At 39.9% G+C, this 26,601-nt stretch overlaps 2 protein-coding genes across 5 annotated transcripts in view; one reads left to right on the top strand and one right to left on the bottom strand.

Annotated features, from left to right (window-relative positions):
- The window catches only part of cntn5 (contactin 5), a 101,531-nt gene extending 96,894 nt beyond the window's left edge, over positions 1-4,637 (bottom strand). For all 3 annotated transcript variants that reach the window (XM_061972336.2, XM_061972333.2, XM_061972334.2), the window contains exons 1-2: positions 4,513-4,637; positions 4,071-4,169 (exon numbers count right to left, since the gene is read on the bottom strand). The gene's annotated coding sequence lies outside the window, so the exon portion shown is untranslated. The remainder of the gene's footprint in view (positions 1-4,070; positions 4,170-4,512) is intronic.
- LOC133614407 (glutamate receptor ionotropic, kainate 1) overlaps positions 4,411-26,601 on the top strand; it is a 72,885-nt gene continuing 50,694 nt past the window's right edge. The window contains exons 1-2 of one of the 2 annotated variants that reach the window (XM_061972337.1): positions 4,411-4,674; positions 5,059-5,322. In XM_061972337.1, coding sequence (XP_061828321.1) covers positions 5,238-5,322 — 85 coding nt within the window. In that variant the 5' untranslated portion in view covers positions 4,411-4,674; positions 5,059-5,237. Of the gene's footprint in view, positions 4,675-4,941; positions 5,323-26,601 lie in introns of those variants that run through there. The other variant, XM_061972338.2, reaches the window with a different exon arrangement.

Below are 26,601 nucleotides of genomic sequence, written 5' to 3' on the forward strand. Positions count from 1 at the left end.
GATAAAACATTGTCCTTTACAATTATAACAGCTTTTTACAAAAATCTACTACTCTGCTTGCATGTCAGCAGACTGGGGTAGATCCTGCTGAAATCCTATGTATTGAATGAATAGAGAATCCTTTTGAATCGGGAAAATATCCTTTTTGAATCGAGAATCGCGTTGAATCGAAAAAAAACGATTTTGAATTGAATCGTGACCCCAAGAATCGATATTAAATCTAATCGTGGGACACCCATAGATTCGCAGCCCTAGTAACTAATTAGATTACCATAGTAACTAATTAGATTACCATAGTAACTAGTATATCATCCATAAGCACTGATTCCAACCATTTAAATACTTTGTATAGTTCAAGACTTACGGTCTTTAGAAAACATCACTGCACATCATAATGGCAGCTAGTTTCCATCTTAAAGATTTGAAAAAATTATTTGGGATTGTCCGGCGGGCCAGATTGAAAAGCTTAACGGGCCGCATGTGGCCCCCGGGCCTTAATTTGCCCAGGTCTGTTCTAAAGGGTGGTAGTTCAAACGTACACACACCAGGTATGGTAGTACAGTTGTGTACACCCATTTTTATTATGTCCCACTGTTGTTAAATGTTTTATTCATATTTTGCGTATGCATTAATACATTTTATTTTTACTTATTTACACTTAATTATTACTTATTTTCTTTTTTGTTACAATGCTGCACATTTTTTTTAGGTGAGGGGGAAATCCAAACTAGTGAGCAGTAGACTATATTATGGAATATTTACAATGAAAACAACTAAAAACAACATTTTAGCCAATATTTCGGAATCATTTTTCAAACGTTTTAATGTTTGTGAAAATGGAATTATTCTGATCTACATCCTAATAACGAGCCAGTCTTTTGAACGGCTCCTCCGAGATCCGGCTCCCTTTAAAGAGCCGTGAATCCCATCACAATTAGGTGTGTGGTTTAAAAACATTTTGAAACAAGCCAGTGTTTACTTAGACTGACCATACGACCTCTTTTCCCCGGACTTGTCCTCTTTTGCGGGCGGGGTTTCTTAAATGCCTCAAATGTCCGGTATTTTGAGTTCGGGTTGCGTGTATTTTCAATGTACGTCCAAAGTTAAGAAGGGGTTAAATTGTGAAGGTTTGCGCACGCAGCAACATTCGCGAGGGGGGGGGCAGAGACAGAGAGCAGACAGTGGAGAGACAGACAGAACACAAGAGAGAAGCTGAAACGTAAATGCCACTTCACGAATGATTTGCAGGAAAAGTATCTGTGTTTTCGTCCTGGCCGTGACACATGGAAAGCAGAATGTACTGTGTGCAAAGCAGGAACGTATATATCTGTGGCAAATAAAGGGGCCAACGATCTACAAGCCCATATCGACACTAAAAAGCACAAAACAGCTGTGCAGGGCGAGAGCTTGTCTGCTGTTTTTTGTTTAAATTTAATTAACTTGTTTTGAGGCATTATTTATGTTTAGATTATATACAAGAGGTTATTTTGAATATTTCTACCTCTGCACTTTTTTCCAAAACTGTGAATGTTACAGAATATAAGTGTGACTTATTTTGTTATACTGTCATGTCAACCAGTGTTGGCGTTAACGCACTTTTTGTGTCTTTTTAACGCTTTAAAATCAGAAAGGACGCAGATTATTATTATTTATTTTTTACCATTTGTGGCCCACAGCTAATGTTTTAAAGGCCCACGGCACATTCTAAAAATATTATTAAAATAAACAAAAACATAACAAATGTGAAATAAAAAAGCTTAAAGGTTAAATGTAATTTAGAAAAAGTTGCAATGTTGACTAATAAAACAAAGCTGTTTTTTTTTCTTTCAAACTGTTATTGCTCAAAACATAATATTGAATCAAAATCAATGTTATTATGAATTATTGACCTATCCAAGGTTACCATTACTTCACATCAAATATTCCACTTTGAAAAATATTTTTAGTGGAAGATTTTGCATATTTTGTGTGTTTGCCATAAAAAAACATAGTTTTGTTTGACAAAAAAGGGCGGAAAACAAACATAAAAAAACAACATAAAAAAACTAAAACATTTTGAAATGAGGAATAGATGTGAAGTTGATGTAGACTCCAGAGATTTAAGTGTTAAATACAAAATGTATGTATGCCCTGGCACACCATTAACACCATTTCATGACCCAAGCAAAACACTTTTTACACTTTTATACTGAAATAAATACACCTACAACTTATTAAATAAAAATATAGAAAAAACTACCAGCAGCGGTAAAGTTTAAATCCATGAAGGAAAGAAGAAAGTGAATTAATGTTTATAACTGAATACATTTACGTATGTATACACATTTGTTTTCTTTTGTATTATCTTTTTTAATGAATGAAGTAACGTTTATGACAACCTTTTTCCAAAACACAATATAGAATGTGAGATACAACATGATAATGCATACGTTTGTCATTTGTTTTCAAAACGCTTACAAAAAAGTGGGACCCCAAAAATTTACTGTGGGACCCCATCAGAGGTGGGTAGAGTAGCCAGAAATTGTACTCAAGTAAGAGTACTGTTACTTTAGAGATTTATTACTCAAGTAAAAGTAAGGAGTAGTCACCCAAATATTTACTTGAGTAAAAGTAAAAAGTATGTTGTGAAAAAACTACTCAAGTACTGAGTAACTGATGAGTAACATATACACACACACATATATACATATATATATACATATATATATATATATATATATATACATATATATATATATATATATATATATATATATGTGTGTGTATATATATATATACACACACACACATATATATATATATATATATATATATATATACACACACATATATATAAATATATACACATATATATATATACATACATTGATATATACAGTATATAATTTGTATTTATTTATTTTGCCGTTTTTGTTTACATGTTAAAGGTGTTTTAATGAATATACATGCATGTTTAACACATATAGATTCCTTTCTTTCATGAAGACTAGAATATAAGTTGGTGTATTACCTGATTCTGATGACTTGCATTGATTGTAATCAGACAGTAGTGCTGGTAACGTCCATGTTTTCAAATGGAGGAGAAAAAAAGTTCCTCCTTTTGTCTAATACCACATGAAAGTGGTTGGTTTTTGGCATCTTATTTGTCCAGCTTCCATATTCGTTTTAAGACACTTTACAAGAAATACATTGGCGGCAAATTCCGTAGCTTGCTAGCTTGTTTGCGCTGGCTTTCGGAGACTCTTATTTTGAAAGCGCAGGCGCGATGGAGCGGCACTTTTATTGTGAAGACAGGAACTGTGCAGTCAGTCTTTAGGCTTTTGACGGGATGTACGGTTGAAAAAATCCTTCACGCTTTTGATTGATTGATTGATTGATTGAAACTTTTATTAGTAGATTGCACAGTACAGTACATATTCCGTACAATTGACCACTAAATGGTAACACCCGAATACGTTTTTCAACTTGTTTAAGTCCGGTCATGTGACCACCTGGCTCTGTTTGATTGGTCCAACGTCACCAGTGACTGCATCTGATTGGTGGAACGTAGTGAACGTCACCAGTGACTGTATTTGTTGAAACGCAGGCACTATTGAGGTACCAAAACAAACAAAGCGTGCATTAACAGATCGATAAAAATTAGTAGCGAGTAGCGAGCTGAATGTAGATAAAAGTAGCGGAGTAAAAGTAGCGTTTCTTCTCTATAAATATACTCAAGTAAAAGTAAAAGTATGTTGCATTAAAACTACTCTTAGAAGTACAATTTATCCCAAAAGTTACTCAAGTAGATGTAACGGAGTAAATGTAGCGCGTTACTACCCACCTCTGGACCCCATTTTTAGGACTTGATGGACCCCATTTTGAAAATTCCTAGCGCCAACACTGCTGTCAAAAGAGAATAAAAAAATGCTTTATTTAAATAAATATATTATTTATAAAGCAAGTTGGAGTATCATTGGCAAATGTTCACCTAGTCCCAGCCTTGGCACGCATATATGTGTCCTCTTTTTGGTATTTCACAATATGGTCAGCCTAGTTTACTACATCTTTAAAGTAATGCTTTTACTCACCGTTAGATGTCAGCAAATGACACATTGGAGATTGTAAAGAGGAGAAGTCTTCTAGAAACCCCCAACAGGTGATAGAAAGTCTCCAATTTGCTTGACTTCCTGTTGCATAAACGCAAACATGTCAGCACAAAAATGTCTCCATGTGCACTTTCGCCAAAAGTAAATAAACTCATTTCCAAAATGGCCACTTTCCTGGGGACTATATTAACTAACGCCTACATAATATTCAAAACTCTATATGCAACATATGTCTTCATTCCACTCTGTTTCTAAAGGGGGAAATTAAGTGGAAATGAACAGGAATAACATTTGACTTTGAGACTCTGTCGAATCTGCAGTTCGAGACAGTTAATCTTCAAGGCTGCGAGCAGTTTGAAGATTAGATTTGCGTTCGCGTCACGGACCGCAAGGCAGAGATTTTAATCATCATTCCTCGGTGTACCGAAGCAAAGACGTTGTCGAGGTCGACCACACTGGCAGATTTGAAGTTAATCTTCACGACGTATCCATGTTTGCGGATCAGCGGCTCGCCTGTGCCCTGAATTGGGCGCCTGCACGGGAGGCGACAATACACGGCACCGGCGACGGAAACGTGCTTTTCAGAGTAAGAGCTCATACTTCCGGGAAAGTGTTAGTTTTCTGTTAAAGTCCGTCATATGATAATAATACCGATTATAGCCTTACAATAAATAGCGGAGACAATTCATGACTACAACCTCACAGAGTCAGCACGCGTTTCGTTCTTAGTGAAGGCGTTTGCTTATGGTAGGTTTATTTTGACATGCATAACAGGAAACGGTGTTTCCTGGCAATGCTGACTTGGCAGCTGGAGCGTCCTGGTGGTCCTCCTCCTCCTCCTCCTTCAGTTGCATCCCTCAATTCAACTGTGCACCGGGAAAAAGATGCTATCGTGATGGGACAATGGAACACAACAATCTGTTTGACGCATGAAGGATTTTAAAGTATTTTTGTTTTTTTTTAATTGCAGCGAAAGAACAACTGGTGTTTCTTTCCCCCCCACCCATCATGAGACGTGAGCCAAGGATGCGCGCCGGGGGCCAGTTTGTTGTGGTCGTCAGTGATACGAGGACCGGCAAGATGTCAGCATGAGTTATTTGGGTCAGGAAAAGTGATATCCATGTACTTGAGGACCCCCGGGGGAGGACCATGGCAAAGAGGAAAGGACTGTTACTGTCTCTGCTCTCCTTGATAGCAGAGTTCTGGCTCAGTTGGCAGCAGGTCTTGAGGATTGGTGAGTCGTCATCTCTTTTCAAAAAGGTCTTCCCATAGCAAAGAAGCGGAACAACAGCAACACAACTTCAAATGTTGTGGAGACTTAGTGAGGGGTGTCCAAAGTGCGGCCCGCAGCTCTCCTTTTTAGTGGCATCACACCCGCACTATGATAAAAAAAACGAAACAAGAAAAGTAAAATTATATGAACAAGTAACGACTAAAAATGAAGCGTGTTGTCACTGATGTGTAAAACTCTGCCTCGTTTACAAAAGCCACATTTCAAAATGGCACCTGTGTGTGTCCTCTTGCTTTTTGACTATACCACCCTGTTGGAACTCCCTGTTCTAAAGTAACCACATTGACAAATCATATCAAGTACAAGTCTCAAATTTAAGGCCCGGGGGCCAGATCTGACCCGCCACATTATTTAATGTGGGTACGCATGTTGCATTTGGTATGCAACATAATTTAACGTGGTCTACCATTTCGGTTAACGTGGCCCGCAACATAATTTATTGTGGCCCAATGTTGTCTGCCACATTATTTAGAGTGGCCTACCAAATGTTTTTAAATGGCCTGCCACGTCATTCAATACGATCTGGCACATGATTTAAAGTGGCCCATCAAATGATTCAATGTGGCCTGCGACATCATTCAATTCGGTCTTGCACATACTTAATGTAACCTGCCACATCATTCAATGTGGCTTGCAGTGTCACTCAATGTGGTCCGCCACATAATTTAATTGGCCTGCAACATTTATTGTGGCCCATCATATTATTCAATCAATCAATCAATGTTTATTTATATAGCCCTAAATCACAAGTGTCTCAAAGGGCTGCACAAGCCACAACGACATCCTTGGTACAGAGCCCACATAAGGGCAAGGAAAAACTCACCCCAGTGGGACGTCAATGTGAATGATTATGAGAAACCTTGGAGAGGACCGCATGTGTGGGTAACCCCCCCCCCCCCCCCCCCCCCCCTAGGGGAGGGGTTATTATGTTATGTTATGCTATTATGTTATTCAATGTGGTTTGCCACGTCATCCAATGTTGTCTGCAACATCATTTAGAGTGGCCTGCCACATTATTTAAAATGGCCTGCCACATCATTCAATACGGTCTGGCACATGATTAAAGGTGGCCCATCACATTATTCAATGTGGCCTGCGACATCATTCAATTCGGTCTTGCACATACTTAATGTAACCTGCCACTTCATTCAAAGTGGCTTGCCGTGTCACTCAATGTGGTCCACCACATAATTTAATTGGCCTGCAACATTTATTGTGGCCCATCGTGTTATTCATTGTGGTCTGCCACGTCATCCAATGTTGTCTGCAACATCATTTAGTGTGGCCTGCCACATTATTTAAAATAACCTGCCACATCATTCAATACGGTCTGGCACATGATTTAAAGTGGCCCATCACATTATTCAATGTGGCCTACGACATCATTCAATTCGGTCTTGCACATACTTAATGTAACCTGTCACTTCATTCAAAATGGCTTGCCGTGTCACTCAATGTGGTCCGCCACATAATTTAAATGGCCTGCAACATTTATTGTGGCCCATCATGTTATTCAATGTGATCTGCCACATCATCCAATGTTGTCTGCAACATCATTTAGAGTGGGCTACCACATTATTTAAAATGGCCTGCCACGTCATTCAATACGGTCTGGCACATGATTTAAAGTGGCCCATCACATTATTCAATGTGGCCTGCGACATCATTCAATTCGGTCTTGCACATACTTAATGCAGCCTGCCACATATTTTCAAAGTGACTTGCCGTGTCACTCTATGTGGTCCGCCACATAATTTAATTGGCCTGCAACATAATTTATCACGGCCCATCACGGTATTCAATGTGGTCTGCCACATCATCCAATGTTGTCTGCAAAATCATTTAGGTTGGCCTGCCACAATATTTAAGATGGTTTGTCACGTCATTCAATACGGTCTGGCACCTGATTTAATTTGGCTCGTCACATTATTCAAGTGGCCTGCGACATCATTCAATACTTAATATGGCCTGCCACATCATTCAAAGTGGCCCGCCATAATGTGGCCTGCTGTGTCACTCATTGTGGTCCGCCACTTCATTTAATGTGGTCTACAACATAATTTATCATGGCCCATCATGTTATTGAATGTGGTCTGCCACATCATCCAATGTTGTCTGAAACATCATTTATGTGGCCTGCCACAATATTTAAAATAGCCTGCCACATCATTCAATAAGGTCTGGCTCCTGATTTAAAGTGGCCCGTCACATTATTCAAATTAGCCGGCATCATCATTCAATACGATCTGGCACATACTAAATATGGCCTGCAACCTCATTCAAAGTGGCCCACCGTATCATTTAAATTGGCCTGCCATGTCACTCAATGTAGTCCGCCACATAACTTATTGTGGCCTGCAACATAATTTGTTGTGGCCCATCACTTTATTCAATGGGGTCTGCTACCTCATCCAATGTTGTCTGCAACATCCTTTAGTGTGGCATGCCACGTTTTAAGTTGGCCTGCCATGTCATTCAACACGGTCTGCCACATGATTTAAGGTGTCCCGTCACATTATTCAAAGTGGCCTGCGACGTCATACAATACGGTTCCGGCACATAATTAACATGGCCATACAAAGTGGCCCGTCACATTATTTAATGTGGCTTGCCGTGTCACTTAATGTCGTCCGCCACATAATTTAAAATGGCCTGTAACATAATTGACCGTGGCCAGTCACGTTATTCAGTCTGGACTGCCACATTATTTCACACAGACTGCCACATCATTCAGTATTGTCTGGAACATAATTTAAATGTGGCCCGTCACGTTATTAAATTTGGCCTACTACGTCATTCAATACGATCTGGCACTTAATTAATGTGGTCTGGCACTTAATTAATGTGGTCTGGCCCTTAATTAATGTGGCCTGTCACGTTATTCAAAGTGTCCTGCCTACCACATCATTGAATGTCGTCAGCCACACCATTTAATGTGGCCCAACACATTTTATTTGGTAAGTCTCATTCATTTACATGGCCTGCCACGTCATTCAATATGGTCTGGCACATCATTCAATGTGGCCTGCCACATTATTTAAATTGGACTGCAATGTCATTTAAGGTGGTCTTCCATGTAGTCCTTTAAATCATGTAAATGGCCCTCTGAGGGCAGCCATAGTTGCGATGTGGCCCTCAATAAAAACAAGTCATTCTAAAACCAGATCTTCATAAGACTTTCAGTTAGCATATCCTGCCTGGACTTGTAGTTTCAATGATAGTAATAATGGTCATTATCCCCAGGGTCTGTGTTGGGTTCCAAAACCATGTTAATCCACTCTGGCGTTCTGCTGCCACTCAGGTCCATGTGGACTGAGCGGGTCAGAGGAGCGCGGATGCATGTGAACGCATCACGACTGGCACCGGCCCAATTTGGCACACAGCCGCAGGAAAACGGACACACACAGAACGACGAGCGGGGCGGGCGAGAGTCATCTGAGCTAACCGAGAGCGCTTCCAAAGAGGACAAGAAAGAGTTGTCAGGCGGCACATAATTAGCGGGAGACGCGGAAACGCACAACCACACCTCCTGGAGGGCCAAAAAACATACCTGTGGTCCGTTGTTGCCGCAGCCGTACTCAGTTGTAATACACTTTTCCACCACTTGTGGCAGTAATGACAATATCAAACCATCCATCCATCCATCCATCTTCTTCCGCTTATCCGAGGTCGGATCGCGGGGGCAGCAGCTTAAGCAGGGAAGCCCAGACTTCCCTCTCGCCAGCCACATCGTCCAGCTCCTCCCGGGGGATCCCGAGGCTTTCCCAGGCCAGCCGGGAGACAAAGTCTTCCCAACGTGTCCTTGGTCTTCCCCGTGGCCTCCTCCCGGTCGGACCTGCCCGAAACACCTCCCTGGGAGGCGTTCGGTTGGCATCCTGACCAGATGCCCGATCCACCTCATCTGGCTCCTCTCCATGTGGAGAAGCAGCGGCTTTACTTTGAGCTCCTCCCGGATGGCAGAGCTTCTCACCCTATCGCTAAGGGAGAGCCTCACCACCCGGCGGAGGAAACTCATTTCGGCCGTGATCTTGTCCTTTCGGTCATGACCCAAAGCTCATGACCATAGGTGAGGATGGGAACGTAGATCGACCGGTAAATTGAGAGCTTTGCCTTCCTGCTCAGCTCCTTCTTCACCACAACGGATCGATACAGCGTCTGCATTACTGAAGACGCCGCACCGATCCGCCTGTCGATCTCACGATCCACTCTTCCCTCACTCGTGAACAAGACTCCGAGGTACTTGAACTCCTCAACTTGGGGCAAGATCTCCTCCCCAACCCGGAGATGGCACTCCACCCTTTTCCGGGCGAGAACCATGGACTCGGACTTGGAGGTGCTGATACCCATCCCAGTCGCTCCACACTCGGCTGCCAACCGACCCAGTGAGAGCTGAAGATCCTGGCCAGATGAAGCCATCAGGACCACATCATCTGCAAATAGCAGAGACCTAATCCTGCAGCCACCAAACCAGATTCCCTCAACGCCCTGACTGCGCCTAGAAATTCTGTCCATAAAAGTTATCGGTGACAAAGGGCAGCCTTGGCGGAGTCCAACTCTCACTGGAAACGGGTCCGACTTACTGCCGGCAATGCGAACCAAGCTCTCAATATCAAACCAACTAAGCTAAAGTCATAGAGAAGTTACTTAAGCGCAGAAATGATGACTAATGTGGTTGGTGAAGCTGGATTTTTATTTGCTATATAAGTTGAGTTAGGAAACATATTTATTATGAATATAATTTATTACATTTAGCGCAACATATTTGTATGTGAATTTATTTGTATACATCTATTTACGAGTCCCTTCTGATGCAGTATATTTTGTTAGTACTTATTTTTCTAATCAGCCTGACCTAAGCCTAAGGTTTAAGTGTGACATGTTTTTGTTGTGATTAACACATGCTTTCATATCATCTGACAATTGTAAGTAAGTCGGATGTAATTATTGAATATGATTCAAATAAGATTACTAATTCAGTGTTAATATTTGAGTGGGCCCCTGTGTAGTGGAAAAGTTGGGCCCTGATGTCAAAAGAGGTAAAGACCCCTGTTTGAAACGTCTTTGTCTGACCATATTTGGTCTAATAAGTTAACATATAGTTCGGGCTGTCAAACGATTCAAGTCTTTAATCCCGTTTATTTACATTTTGTCCGTAGTTAACTCGTGATTAATCGCTGATAAAAGTTTTCTTTTTTTATCTTTAATGAGTGTACCTTGGATCATTTTCAAAATTGTAATACTATCAACAAGGGACTGGGAGCACTGAGAGCAGACTCCGACAAACTAACTCGAGGTAATTTAGCGATTTCCAATGCCAACAAAGAAATTGACTCAGAAAACACTCAGACGTAGGTAATGTAAAGCTACACTTTTCCTAAAAATGTGCTAGCTTAATGCTAATGTGCATTGGCTTTGCTATTGACATGCTAAAGATTAGCATGAGCCCTTTTATATTTCAACACCTCCAAATTTGTTAAAGGGGAACATTATCACAATTTCAGAAAGGTTAAAACCATTAAAAATCAGTTCCCAGTGGCTTATTTTATTTTTCGAAGTTTTTTTCAAAATTTTACCCATCACGCAATATCCCTAAAAAAAAGCTTCAAAGTGCCTGATTTTAACCATCGTTATATACACCCGTCCATTTTCCTGTGACGTCACACAGTGATGCCAACACAAACAAACATGGCGCATAGAACAGCAAGCTATAGCGACATTAGCTTGGATTCAGACTCGGATTTCAGCGGCTTAAGCGATTCAACAGATTACGCATGTATTGAAACGGATGGTTGTAGTGTGGAGGCAGGTAGCGAAAACGAAATTGAAGAAGAAACTGAAGCTATTGAGCCATATCGGTTTGAACCGTATGCAAGCGAAACCGAGGAAAACGACACGACAGCCAGCGACACGGGAGAAAGCGAGGACGAATTCGGCGATCGCCTTCTAACCAACGATTGGTATGTGTTTGTTTGGCATTAAAGGAAACTAACAACTATGAACTAGGTTTACAGCATATGAAATTCATTTGGCAACAACATGCACTTTGAGAGTGCAGACAGCCCAGTTTTCATCAATTAATATATTCTGTAGACATACCCTCATCCGCTCTCTTTTCCTGAAAGCTGATCTGTCCAGTCCAGTTGGAAATGCATCTGCTTTGAGTGTCGCAGGATATCCACACATTCTTGCCATCTCTGTCGTAGTATAGCTTTCGTCGGTAAAGTGCACGGAACAAACGTCCAATTTCTTGCCACTTTCGCATCTTTGGGCCACTGGTGCAACTTGAATCCGTCCCTGTTGGTGTTGTTACACCCTCCGACAACACACCGACGAGGCATGATGTCTCCAAGGTACGGAAAACAGTCGAAAAAACGGAAAATAACAGAGCTGATTTGACTCGGTGTTTGTAATGTGTTTGAGCAAATGGCGGATTGCTTCCCGTTGTGACGTCATCCCTCCGAGAGCGAATAATAGAAAGGTGTTTAATTGGCCAAAATTCACCCATTTAGAGTTCGGAAATCGGTTAAAAAAATATATGGTCTTTTTTCTGCAACATCAAGGTATATATTGACGCTTACATAGGTCTGGTGATAATGTTCCCCTTTAATAAAAACTACAGCGAAGATGCACTTTCGATAAAACAGCTGGTGCAAAATGAGTACAATACTTACAGTATTAACACTTTTCAGGAGCAACAAAAAATTAAAAAACACCATAAATTCTACACTACTGCCATATCACGTTTTGGACTTAATTGCAACCTAATGTCATACCTTCAAATCAATAAAAAAGTAATAAAACAAGATATAACAACTGAACAGCAGTTATCAGTCGCTGTGTTTTCATTACCCCTAGAAATGTTCAGAACCTAAATATTGCAATAAGAAAATGGTAATGGAAACACCCACATTTCGGAAAAACTTTCAAATATCACTAAGACATTTTTGCGATATCATGAGGTGTTTTTTGAGACATTTCAATATTGAAATGTTTCGAAAAAAGCAGGATGGAAACAATTGTTTTGCATAGAGGTCAACTAAACACCGAACCGGCGGGGCGGTAATGCGGGATAACTAGGTCAGACTTGGTCTCGCTTCCGATCGGCCATCCGGGGGCAAGCAAGGCGGCACTGCCCCACCGGGCCGTCTCGCAGGTCCCTTCCCCACAATAGAGGTCGACCCGCAGGCTCGGAAAGACCCACTTGCCCGAACAATTTCAAGAGGGCAGTAAATCTCCAATCGGCCGGCAGGGGTACGAGTGAGGCGGCATCGCCCCACCGGGCCATCTCGTGGGTCCCTTCCTCGCAATAGAGGCCGACTCAAAGGCTCTGAAAGACCCACATGCCCGAACATTGTCAAGGGGGCAGGGAATCTCCAATCAGCCAGCTGGGGGGGAACCGAAGTGGCATCACCCTACCGGGCCGTCTCGCAAGTCCATTCCCTGCAATAGAGGCAGACTCGCTGGCTCGGAGAGACCCATATGCCCAAACAGTTAAGGGGGCAGCAAATCTCCAATCGGCCGGCCGGGGTGGAGAGAGGTGGTATTTCCTTACCGGACCGTCTCGCAGGTTCCTTCCCAGCAATAGAGGCCGACCCGCAGGCTCGGGGAGACTCACATTCCTGTACAGTTAAGGGGGACATAAATCTCCAATTGGCCGACTGGGGTGGAGAGAGGTGGCACCGCCGAACCGGGCCGTCTCGCGGGTCCCTTCCCTGCCATAGAGGCCGACCCACTTGCCCGAACAATTTCAAAGGGGCAGTAAAACTCCAATCGGCCGGCCTAGGATGAGCGAGGTGGCACTGCCGCACAGGGTCATTCCGCGGGTCCCTTCCACGCAACAGAGGTCGACCCGCTGGCTTGGAGAGACCCACATGCCCGAACAATTAAGGGGGACATAAAACTCCAATCGGCCGACTGGGGTGGAGAGAGGTGGCACCGCCGCACCAGGCAGTCTTGCAGGTCCCTTCCCTGCATTAGAGACATACTGTACTTGCAGGCTCGGAGAGACCCACATGCCCGAACAATGTCAAGGGGGCCGTAACTCTCCAATGGACCGGCCGGGAGGGGGGGAGCGAGGCCGTCTCGCGGGTCCCTTCCCCTCATACCTGCCAACCTTGAGACCTCCGATTTCGGGAGGTGGGGGTCGGGGGTGGTGCGGGGGGCGTGGTTGGGGGCGTGGTTAAGATATATATATATATAAGAAATACTTGACTTTCAGTGAATTCTAGCTATATATATATATTTTTTTTTTATTACATATATATGTATATATATATATATATATATATATATATATATATATAAATAAAATAAATACTTGAATTTCAGTGTTCATTTATTTACACATATACACACACATAAAGACTCATCTACTCATTGTTGAGTTAAGGGTTGAATAGTCCATCCTTGTTCTATTCTCTGTCACTATTTCAGAACACACACATTATACAAATATACATTATAAAATCAATAAGAAAACGGGAGCTCTAATTTGGAAGTCTGAATTAGGATCAGAAGTTCCTATATAAACATTGCGCACTCACGTCGACTTTTTGTATTGATTACTGCAGCTGTGCACTGGATTCATTCACAAATACAAACTACAACTCACAAACACTTTAGAGTTAGGCTCCACCATCAGAATGTGTACTTAAACTTATAAAGATCACATGGATATTATTCAGTGAGTTGATTCACCAAAACTAACCTGTTATACAGGAGGAAAAAGCACACAGGACGTTTCAATTGTTCACAGACTGGTCGCTCTCATCAGAATGACAAGACACTTCCGGTCTGCAGGTGATAGCATTCAATTGGGAAGAAACGCCCTACTGCCCCCTACTGACCAATGTGAATACTGATAAATGTGTAATGACAGCTCCAAAAACGAATTCAAACCACAAAATAAAATAAATAAATCAACACAAAAATGTGACACATTATGGGTGGGTCACATATGCATGTACAGTAGATGGCAGTATTGTCCTGTTTAAAAGTGTCACAACATTGCTGTTTACGGCAGACAAACTGCTTTAAGGTAGACGAAAACTTGACTGCTGTTGTTGTGTGTTGTTACCACGCTGGGAGGACGTTAATGAAACTGCCTAACAATAAACCCACATAAGAAACCAAGAACTCGCCCTTGATCATGAGCTGTTTATATTGTGGGAAAGTGGACGTGTGAACAGGCTGTCAACACGTCACTCAGGTCCGCATGGAGCTGGAGGGGGCGTGGCCTCCAGCTCCGCCTGAATTTCGGGAGATTTTCGGGAGAAAATTTGTCCCGGGAGGTTTTCGGGAGAGGCGCTGAATTTCGGGAGTCTCCCGGAAAATCCGGGAGGGTTGGCAAGTATGCTTCCCCGCAATCGAGGCCAACCCGCTGGTTCGGCGAGACCCACATGCCCGAACAATGTCCAGGGGGCCAAGAGGACGTTGCCTTTGAGCGATCACCCGCTGCCTTCGTCTTATATTGATGTCATGGAGCAGTGGCAGCAATATCTTCTTCAAAGTGGAGTCTCGCGGGACAAGATTTTACGGCTCATGACGCAAAACATCACTTCATGAAAACACCTACAAGTCGCAAATGTACTTTATCGAAATTTTTAGAAAAATGGCTTTTATTTTGCTAAAAAATGTCATGGAAACGCAGCTCTAATCAGCAAATTATTATTTTCAATTAAAGGGGAACATTATCACAATTTCAGAAGGGATAAAACCATTAAAAATCAGTTCCCAGTGGCTTATTTTATTTTTCAAAGTTTTTTTCAAACTTTTACCCATCACGCAATATCCCTAAAAAAAGCTTCAAAGTGCCTGATTTTAACCATCGTTATATACACCCGTCCATTTTCCTGTGACGTCACATAGTGATGCCAACACAAACAAACATGGCGCATAGAACAGCAAGCTATAGCGACATTAGCTCGGATTCAGACTCGGATTTCAGCGGCTTAAGCGATTCAACAGATTACGAATGTATTGAAACAGATGGTTGTAGTGTGGAGGCAGGTAGCGAAAACGAAATTGAAGAAGAAACTGAAGCTATTGAGCCATATCGGTTTGAACCGTATGCAAGCGAAACCGACGAAAACGACACGACAGCCAGCGAGGACGAATTCGGCGATCGCCTTCTAACCAACGATTGGTATGTGTTTGTTTGGCATTAAAGGAAACTAACAACTATGAACTAGGTTTACAGCATATGAAATACATTTGGCAACAACATGCACTTTGAGGATGCAGACAGCCCAATTTTCATCAATTAATATATTCTGTAGACATACCCTCATGTCAGCAGGCCAGGGAAGCTAGGGTCGATATTCTTCTCTTGATCATCTTCGGTGGCATAAGGGACGGTGTGAGCCAAGACATCCAGGGGGTTTAGCTCGCTCGTCTGCGGGAACAAACTGCCGCCATTGCTTGCCGTGCTACCGAGGTCCTTTGTCCCTGAATTGCCCACACACTCCGGCAGATTCAATGGGGGTCTGGCGGCAGATTTCTTTGACTTTATCGTTGGAAATGCATCTGCTTTGAGTGTCGCAGGATATCCACACATTCTTGCCATCTCTGTCGTAGCATAACTTTCGTCGGTAAAGTGTGCGGAACAAACGTCCAATTTCTTGCCACTTTCGCATCTTTGGGCCACTGGTGCAACTTGAATCCGTCCCTGTTCGTGTTGTTACACCCTCCGACAACACACCGACGAGGCATGATGTCTCCAAGGTACGGAAAACAGTCGAAAAAACGGAAAATAACAGAGCTGATTTGACTCGGTGTTTGTAATGTGTTTGAGAAAATGGCAGATTGCTTCCCGATGTGACATCACGTTGTGACGTCATCGCTCCGAGAGCGAATAATAGAAAGGCGTTTAATTCGCCAAAATTCACCCATTTAGAGTTCGGAAATCGGTTAAAAAAATATATGGTCTTTTTTCTGCAACATCAAGGTATATATTGACGCTTACATAGGTCTGGTGATAATGTTCCCCTTTAATAATTATTGCAACACACAGAAAAGCAGCAAAGATTGGTACCGTTGAGTCCAGGTATCGATTCCCAGGTACCAGGATACTATATAAGGCTGAAACAACGCGTCGACGTAGTCGACGTCATCGGTTACGTAAATACGTCGACGCCGTTTTTGTGCGTCGGCGCGTCGCATATTTACGTCACACTACTGTCATGGCGGACCGCAAAGCAGACGATGCGAGCGAGGGGAAAAAAGCACGCCAAAAGTCGTCAAAAGTGTCGGAGTATTTCAATAAACGGCCTAATAATGTTGTTGTATGCACACTGTGTCGAGCGGAAATGGCCTATCATAGCAGCACAACGGCTATGAACGAACATTTGAAAAGAAAACCCCCGACAGCGTTCTTGCCATCACCATCAACAAGTCAATCGTCCGCGTGCGTATACGTTGTCATCATTACACAAAAACATGAATGTGTCATTTGTATCTGCGTTGTAAATTCATAAACTAAAGCACCGTTTGCTCTGAGAGGCGCGTTTGGCGTGCCTGTTCAGTGTTTACAAAGACGCGCTCCTCTTTAACGCTATGGAGAGGCGGCGACGGCGAGCGAGCGGCGAGGCGGGGCGCGCCGGGAGCGACGCCGCAAGAGACAGGGGACGACGAGCGAGCGAGGAAGAGGAGCTGAAAAGCGAGGAAAGAAAGAGAAAAGAGTTGGAAGAGAAAAGACTTTGTGTAAAATTAAAAGATTGTAAACCTGGCAAAGCCGTCTGGCGTTCAGTCTGTCGGTCCTGAAAGAACCCCACGGCACAAGACGTGTCACAAACGCTAACGTTAATTAGTTGTGCAAATACCTTTTACAACATTAACAGTTACATATACTATGTACAAACCAACAATTAACTTTCACTTTAATCATACTATCATTGTTGTGTTATTAAGCAAAATAAGCAATACTTTTACTTTTGTTGAAATGTTTACACTGTACATTTTTTTGTATTGGATGTTTAGCTTTATTTTTGCACATTTTAGCAAATAAGCAATACTTTTACTTTTGTTGAAATGTTTACACTTGTTACAGAATATTTCCGTTTTGCACTTTTTTGTATTGGATGTTCATCTTTATTTTTGCACATTTTAAAGCAAAATAAGCAATACTTTTACTTTTTAAATGCTTATACTATTCCAGAATATTAAGTTTACTTTTATATTTGCACATTAAAAAGCAAATAAGCTACTTTTAATTTTGTTAAATGTTAAAAGTTTTAAATGTTTACATTGTTACAGAATATTTTGTCATGTTGTTGTCAATGTTGACTGAGTGGCCATACTTTTTTTTTTGTAAATAAAAGCCATGCCTTTTGAAAAAAACTGGCCTACATTTATTTTTTCCTCTTCATTTTAAATAAAAAAAATAATCGGTAAAAGGAAAAATAATCTATAGATTAATCGAAAAAATAATCTATAGATTAACCGATTAATCGGAAAAATAATCTATAGATTAATCGATAGAAAAATAATCGTTAGCTGCAGCCCTAATACTATATCGGTTCAAATGTGAACGGTACCCACCCCCGCTCCCTTCCCATTACCAGAAACAAATCCAGAACTAAATTCAAACAACCGATGGCTGCTTGGCGGACCAAGTCCCTCTAACCGTCAGCAGGGCGGTGCTTGACATCCGTTGTGTAAACTCACAGGCGAGCAGGTCGAGGGCGCCGCCACCTCCGCACTCGTACCGTGTCAATCTGTGCTCTATGCCGCTAATCTGTCTCAATCATCTGCGAGTCTCCGGGAGACCTAATCTTTGTCATTCTCATCGCATGCTAATCTCTCCCATATGGTGCCAGGCTCGCTCCAATTAACAGCCCAGTGTCTTGGCGAGTGTCGGCGTCAGATTGGGACGGGCTTTCACTCTTCTCGCCGAGGTCGGTAATAATGGTTAAATCCCCCCCCCCGGCTCCCCAACTAAAGCGATTCAGCAAACAAACAATAATGGTCTTTATGCAGAAATCTCCCAAATACGGTGGCGAGCCAATGAGACGCTGAGCGAGTTTCCTCTCAATGGAGTTGCAACATCTGACTGATGATGTCATCGCGCCCTGTTCGTCTTCATGCGCCGACCAAAACACCAATCCCCAATTTATCCATGTCGAGGGGTCACCAGTCCAACAGAGAGAGCTCAGTGCGCCACATCAAACGGGGGGACGTAGGCGGCTTCTCACCGCCTCATTCATTCTGAGGCTGGCCCGGGTCCGAGTTGGAAAGGTCCTGGTGAGCTTGGTTGGAGAGGGAGGAGAACGTTAAACACTACGTGACTGTCCTTGTCGCGCCCTAAAAGACTCCCTTTCATGGGGCCAATGCACGGTCCTGAAAGTGACGGACGCCAATCAGAACCGCTCGATCGGTTTAGTCACTGAACATATGAGTTGAGTTGAGTTTGAGTTTATTTGGAACATGCAAGTATACAACATGATACATCACAATCTCCAGTTTCTCTTTTCAACATGTTCGAAAAGGAGTAGGAAGAAGCAGAGCTTATTTAATCCTACCCCTTTTCTTTTACATAACAGTTGCTAAAACTTTTGTTCACTTCCTGTTCTCAATTTATTCACAATATACTCCATAAGTAATCACAATAAATAAGTAAATAAATAATAATTGGTGAAGTAAGTTACATTTCATATGTTGAGATAAGTAAGATTATTTTGTGAGTGAAAGAATGAAAGAATGGATGAGTTAAATAAATTCAGAATGTTTATCATGGTTCTTCTTCTTTGTACTTTGTAAACACTTTAAGTTTGAAGAGTTTCTTGAAGTGGATCATATTAGTACATTGTTTGATTGCTTTGCTTAATCCATTCCATCATTTAATTCCACATACTGATATACTGAAGGTCTTAAGTGTTGTACGTGCATACAAATGTTTTAAATTACATTTCTCCCTAAGATTATATTTCTCCTCTTTTTTTGAGAAGAATTGTTGTATATTCTTGGGTAGCAGGTTATAGTTTGCTTTGTGTATAATTTTAGCTGTTTGCAAATTCACTATGTCGTAGAATTTCAGAATCTTTGATTCAATAAATAAAGGATTTGTGTGTTCTCTATATCCAACATTATGTATTATTCTAACTGATCTTTTTTGTAACACCGTTAATGAATGAAGTGTACTTTTGTAGTTATTTCCCCATATTTCTGCACAATAACTCAGATATGGTAACACTAGTGAGCAGTAGAGAATATGAAGTGATTTTTTTGTCTAGAACATGTTTTGCTTTATTCATTATTGACGTGTTTCTTGCTACTTTATGTTGTATATTTTTTACGTGAGATTTCCAGTTCAATTTATCATCAATCATTATACCTAGAAATTTGGTTTCATTCACTCTTTCAATTTCTATTCCGTCTATTTGTATTTGTGTTTGACTTTCAAAATAGACGACGTACGCAAGTAAGAATTCAGATGTGCAAAAGCCAAAAGCAGTGAAGTTGGCACGTTGTGTAGATGGTAAATAAAAACAGAATACGATGATTTGCAAATCCTTTTCGACTTATATTCAAAGACAAGCTATTTAATGTTCACACTGAGAAACTTCATTCTTTTTTTTTGCAAATAATCATTAACTTAGAATTTAATGGCAGCAACACATTGCAAAAAAGTTGGCATTTTCACCACTGTGTCCATGATAACATTGCTTGGATGGCAACATATGTTGCTCCAAAACCTGTATGTACCTTTCAGCATTAATGGTGCCTTCACAGATGTGTAAGTTACCCATGTCTTGGGCACTAATACACCCCCATACCATCACAGATGCAGGCCTTTTACACTTTGCGCCTATAACAGTCTGGATGGTTCTTTTCCTCTTTGGTCCGAATGACACGACGTCCACAGTTTCCAAAAACAATGTGAAATGTGGACTCGTCAGACCACAGAACACTTTTTACACTTTGCATCAGTCCATCTTAGATGAGCTCGGGCCCAGCGAAGCCGGCTGCGTTTCTGGGTGTTGTTGATAAATGGCTTTGGCTTTGCATAGTAGAGTTTTAACTTGCACTTACAGATGTAGCGACCAACTGTAGTTACTGACAGTGGGTTTTCTGGAGTGTTCCTGAGCCCATGTGGTGATATCCTTTACACACTGATGTCGCTTTTTGACGCAGTGCCGCCTGAGGGATCGAAGGTCCGTAATATCATGGCTTACGTGCAGTGATTTCTCCAGATTCTCCGAACCTTTTGATGATATTACGGAGCGTAGAAGGTGAAATCCCTAAATTCCTTGCAATAGCTGGTTGAGAAATGTTGTTACTAAACAATTTGCTCAGGCATTTGTTGACAAAGTGGTGACCCTCGGCCCCATCCTTGTTTGTGAATGACTGAGCATTTCAAGGAAGCTGCTTTTATACCCAATCATGGCACCCACCTGTTCCCAATTAGCAGGGGCGTCACTAGCTTTTAAGGACAGGGGGGGGCTTAGCCCCCAGGAGATGCACAGGATGCGAGCGAACGTTACGCACGAGCACAAAACTTCACAAACGGCCAACAAAGACTTAGAAATTATTCATTGTTATTATTTTTTTTTTTTTTAAATGTACGGGACGAAATTAAATGCTCCCCGGGACGATGGCTTTTAACCATTTTTTTTCTTTTTCTTTTTATGTATTTATTCATTTTACATTTTATATTAAATGTCTTGGTTTTTCCTCCCTCTGAAAATCCTATGAAATGTTTAACAAGCCATCCTATAATAATACAACAGTTATTACGTCAGTCTACCCCAGGGGCAGCTGTGGCTATGAAAGTAGCTTACCACCACCAGGTGTGAATGTTTGATGGGTTCTACATGTAAAGCGACTTTGGGTACTTAGAAAAGCGCTATATAAATCCCAGTTATTATTATTATTAATGTAACAATACAATAAGACAAATATATTTAATGATGTTTTTTTCATTATTTTAACAATAGGCTAATGTATATTACTTTATATAGATTCTACAAGAAACACAAAACTTAAAAACTGAATTATTTACAATTGCACACACAAGGTTTCGTGCAGCTTCACTCATTGTAAAGGAAGATACTGTGCTTCGTACACCTGCAGGACCGCAAGCAAGGTCGCAGAGAAAATGCGGACTGGAATTTGAGTGATGTGGGCATTTTCTATATGAACAAGTGGAATGGATTGGATACCGACGCACTAAAGGGGCTCTCTACCTTACGCTACGAAGTGAGGGGAAACTGAGTGAATAATAACAGGTTATATGATTATTTATTTAAACTCATATTCGGGCCACTTTATAATGAATATGTATTTGTAAAAAATAAATAAAAAAATAAAAAAAATAACACCAAATTATTTAGGGGGGCTTGAGCCCCCCTAAAATAGGCCTAACAACGCCAATGCCAATTAGCCTCTTCACCTGTGGGATGTTCCAAATAAGTCTTTGATGAGCATTCCTCAACTTTCACAGTCTCTTTTGCCACTTGTGCCAGCTTTTTTGAAACGTGTTGCAGGCATCAAATTCCAAATGAGCTAATATTTGCAAAAAATAACAACGTTTACCAGTTCGAACGTTAAATATCTTGTCTTTGCAGTCTATTCAATTGAATATAAGTTGAAAAGGATTTGCAAATCATTGTATTCTCTTTTTATTTACCATTTACACAACGTGACAACTTCACTACTTTTGGGTTTTGTATTAAAGGGATCCCAGATGGCTGCTATTTAGCGGAATACCGCCATTCTTCTAGTCCAGTGATTCTCAAACTGTAGTGTTACTACGGCTCCAACTAGTGGGAAACCAAAGAATCACTTAATCAAAGATTGGGATGTTCCGATACGAATACAACTAAGGTATCAGAGAGTACTTGTAGCTAAATATAAATACCATACTAGTACGTATTTTTGTAAGAAACCTTGGGTGTACGACCTAAATAGAGCGCACACAAGCCAATAAGTCCGTTAGCATACTAATGTTCCTACATGGAAATTACTTCTTCTCCGCCTCTTTTCCCCGGTAATGGGAGACCAAAGACCCGTTGCAGGACTACACTATCAAAGCAAATATCATGACGGCGGTGTGGCGATACTACAAACTCACAAGTGACATAATATTCCCTGGTCTTTAACAGTGCTAGCCAGGAGTCTTTGTGGGTGAATAATACAAATAGTGTCATTTTTGTTTCAGGATATAAACACACAATACTAATTATAGATGTAATCGCACAATCTGGTATTATTGTGTTACACTCTGGGATTATTTATGGTGTTAGTAATACTAAACAGGACACGCGCTACGTTTTCTTGCGTTTGACACAACTTCTACGTAGGAAATGCCTTCCAGAGCATCTTTAAAATGGTGATGTCATGTCTGTATTATCATGTTTTGTTTTAAGTCATGTTTTGTTTAGTTTCTGTCTTTTCACTCCCTTGTCTGGTCACCATAGCAACCATTAGTTTTCACCTGTCACGTCACGCACCTGTTTCACGTTTTGAGTCACGCACCTGCTTTCACTAATCATGTCCATAGTATTTAAGTTCATTAATTTTCTGTTGTTCGGCCTGACGACCTCACACCACATTTATGCTCTGTCCATTGTTTCATGTCGATGTTCACGCTGCTCCTTTTTTGTCCATGCCAAGTAAGTTTTCTTTATTCAAGCCATAGTTTGCAAGTTTTGTTTAATTGTTTATAGTTTCTGCCCTTGTGCAAGTTTTGTGTTTATAGTCAAGTTTTGTACTTCCGCCCTTGTGCGCGCTTTTCGTTTATTCCTTTTTTTTTTTTGATAGTATTAATAAATCATGTACACTCATTCCCGTCTCGCCCGAGCCAACTTTCCGTTGCATCCCGGAAAAGCACACACCCAAGACCAAGTCTTGACAGGTGAAATAGCTTAAACCCCCAAAAGGGCTCCCTGATATTTTTCAATTCCTCCATTTTTCTTTACTTGGCTGGGATCCCTGTAAAGCACAGGTGTCAAACTCAAGGCCCGGGGGCCAGATCTGGCCCGCCACTTCATTTTATGTGGCCCTCGAATGCCTGGAAATAATATGTATCAATAAACTACTGTAACTTTTCCTACTGAATATATTATTTATTTCTATTTTGGGAGAAAAAATATGAATGTAATCGCAAATTAAGTTAACTTAAATATTGTCTAATCATGCAGAAATATATTATTAAACATTCAAACTAGGGATGTCCGATAATGGCTTTTTGCCGATATCCGATATTCCGATATTGTCCAACTCTTTAATTACCGATGCCGATATCAACCGATATATACAGTCGTGGAATTAACACATTATTATGCCTAATTTGGACAACCAGGTATGGTGAAGATAAGGTACTTTTCTAAAAAATTAATAAAATAAAATAAGATAAATAAATTAAAAACAAACAACTTGAATAAAAAAGAAAGTACAACAATATAAAAACAGTTACATAGAAACTAGTAATTAATGAAAATGAGTAAAATTAACTGTTAAAGGTTAGTACTATTAGTGGACCAGCAGCACGCACAATCATGTGTGCTTACGGACTGTATCCCTTGCAGACTGTATTGATATCAATCAATCAATGTTTATTTATATAGCCATATATTGATATATATTGTAGGAACCAGAATATTAATAACAGAAATAAACAACCCTTTTGTGTGAATGAGTGTGAATGAGTGTAAATGGAGGAGGAAGGTTTTTTGGGTTGGTGCACTAATTGTAAGTGTATCTTGTGTTTTTTATGTTGATTTAATAAAAAATAAAAAAATAAAAATAAAAACGATACGGATAATTTAAAAAAAACGATACCGATAATTTCCGATATTACATTTTAACACATTTATTGGCCGATAATATCGGCAGATTATCGGACATCTCTAATTCAAACCATTTTTTAAAAAGAAATAAATACTAATAATAATGATATCAAAGCAAGTTATCCAGAAATGTAAAAGTAGCAATAGATTTCATGGTAAAATTGTGAAATTTATTGTGGTTTTTACAGCATTTTTCTCTAAATGAAAAAAACATTACTTTTTTTTACTGCGATAAACTGTGGTGCCGTTTTGGCATTTACAGTAATACACCGAAAAATCTACAGTTATTGATTCGCGGTAAAAAAAACAACAACAACAAACTGGCAGCTCAGGTGCCAAAATTTTACTGTAAAATTGCAGGTTTTTTTTTATTTACAGTAAAAAAAACTAACAATTGTAAATTTTACAGTAAAATTCTGGCAACTGAGCTGCCTTTTTTTTTTTTTTTTTACCATGAAAACAGAAGTAATGTTTTTCCATTTACAGTAATTTTCACTAAATTTTGAGGTGAAATTATTGCAACTTGCCATATTTTTTTGACATTTTACTTTAAAAAAAATCTACTAATAAAATGCATTAAATTGCGTAATATTAGTATTCATTGTTAGAAGCGGCCCTCTGGGGCCAAACATAACTGCGATGTGGCCTTCAGTGAAAACGACTTTAACACCTCTGCTGTTGACAGCGATAAGTAGAAAAATAACCTCACAAATACCACTGTATTTTTTTAACTATAAAATCCTCTCAAAAATTATTTTAAAAATCCTCTCAAAAATCGACAATGCCTCTTATAAACCGGTGTGCCTAATGTACGAAATAATTCTGGTTGCGCTTACTGACCTCAAAGCTATTTTATCTTGTAAATGAGGTAATAATAAGTGTGACCAGTAGATGGCAGTAAAACATAAGAGATAAGTGTGGACTGCAAGATGATGCCAGTTAACAATACCAAAACTTTGATGTTCCATTGAGAATATATAAATTACACACAACGCTCAAAAATCTGTCTAAATGTTTTAGTACGACTTTCGTAAGCTACGAAGCCGCACCGCTTCATGGATTGTCGGACTATTACGACTACCATAGTCAGACGTACTGTGCTTCAACATACGGTATTATTATGCTCTGTGTATAAGGACCCCAAATGGCACCTATTAGCAGACATATTATCTGGCATATTATCAGGCTAATATAGCTAATATAGACACTTACATCATGTGTTGTCTTCATTATAACACTTATATAAGACTTGTAAAGTTAGTAGGCTAATATAGTTAATACAGACACTTACATCATGCGTTGCCTTCATTATAACACTTATATAAGACTTTTAAAGTCATTTTGATAGTAGGCTAATACAGCTAATATAGACACTTACATCAGGTGTTGCCTTCATTATAACACTTATAAGACTTTTAAAGTCATTTTGATAGTAATAATAATAATAATAATAATAATAATAATAATAACTGGGATTTATATAGCGCTTTTCTAAGTACCCAAAGTCGCTTTACATGTGTTGCCTTCATTATAACACTTTTATAAGACTTTTAAAGTAATTTTGATAGTCGAATAATACAGCTAATATGGACACTTACATCAGGTGTTGCCTTCATTATAACACTTATATAAGACTTTTAAAGTAACTTAGATAGTAGGCTAATATAGCTTTTATAGACACTTACATCATGTGTTGCCTTCGTTATAGCACTTATATAAGACTTTTAAATTCATTTTGATAGTAGGCTAATATAGACACTTACATCATGTGTTGTCTTCATTATAAGACTTATATAGGACTTTTAAAGTCATTTTGATAGTAGGCTAATACAACTAATATAGACACATCATGTGTTGCCTTCATTATAACACTTATATAAGACTTTTAAAGTCATTTTGATAGTAAGCTAATATAGACACTTACATCATGTGTTGTCTTCATTATAAGACTTATATAGGACTTTTAAAGTAATTTTGATAGTAGGCTAATATAGCTAATATAGACACTTACATCATGTGTTGCCTTCATTATAACACTTATAAGACTTTTAAAGTCATTTTGATAGTAATAATAATAATAATAATAATAATAATAATAATAACTGGGATTTATATAGGGCTTTTCTAAGTACCCAAAGTCGCTTTACATGTGTTGCCTTCATTATAACACTTTTATAAGACTTTTAAAGTAATTTTGATAGTCGAATAATACAGCTAATATGGACACTTACATCAGGTGTTGCCTTCATTATAACACTTATATAAGACTTTTAAAGTAACTTAGATAGTAGGCTAATATAGCTTTTATAGACACTTACATCATGTGTTGCCTTCGTTATAGCACTTATATAAGACTTTTAAATTCATTTTGATAGTAGGCTAATATAGACACTTACATCATGTGTTGTCTTCATTATAAGACTTATATAGGACTTTT

The sequence above is a fragment of the Nerophis lumbriciformis genome, linkage group LG17 (genome assembly GCF_033978685.3).
Source record: "Nerophis lumbriciformis linkage group LG17, RoL_Nlum_v2.1, whole genome shotgun sequence".
Taxonomy (NCBI): Eukaryota; Metazoa; Chordata; class Actinopteri; order Syngnathiformes; family Syngnathidae; genus Nerophis; species Nerophis lumbriciformis.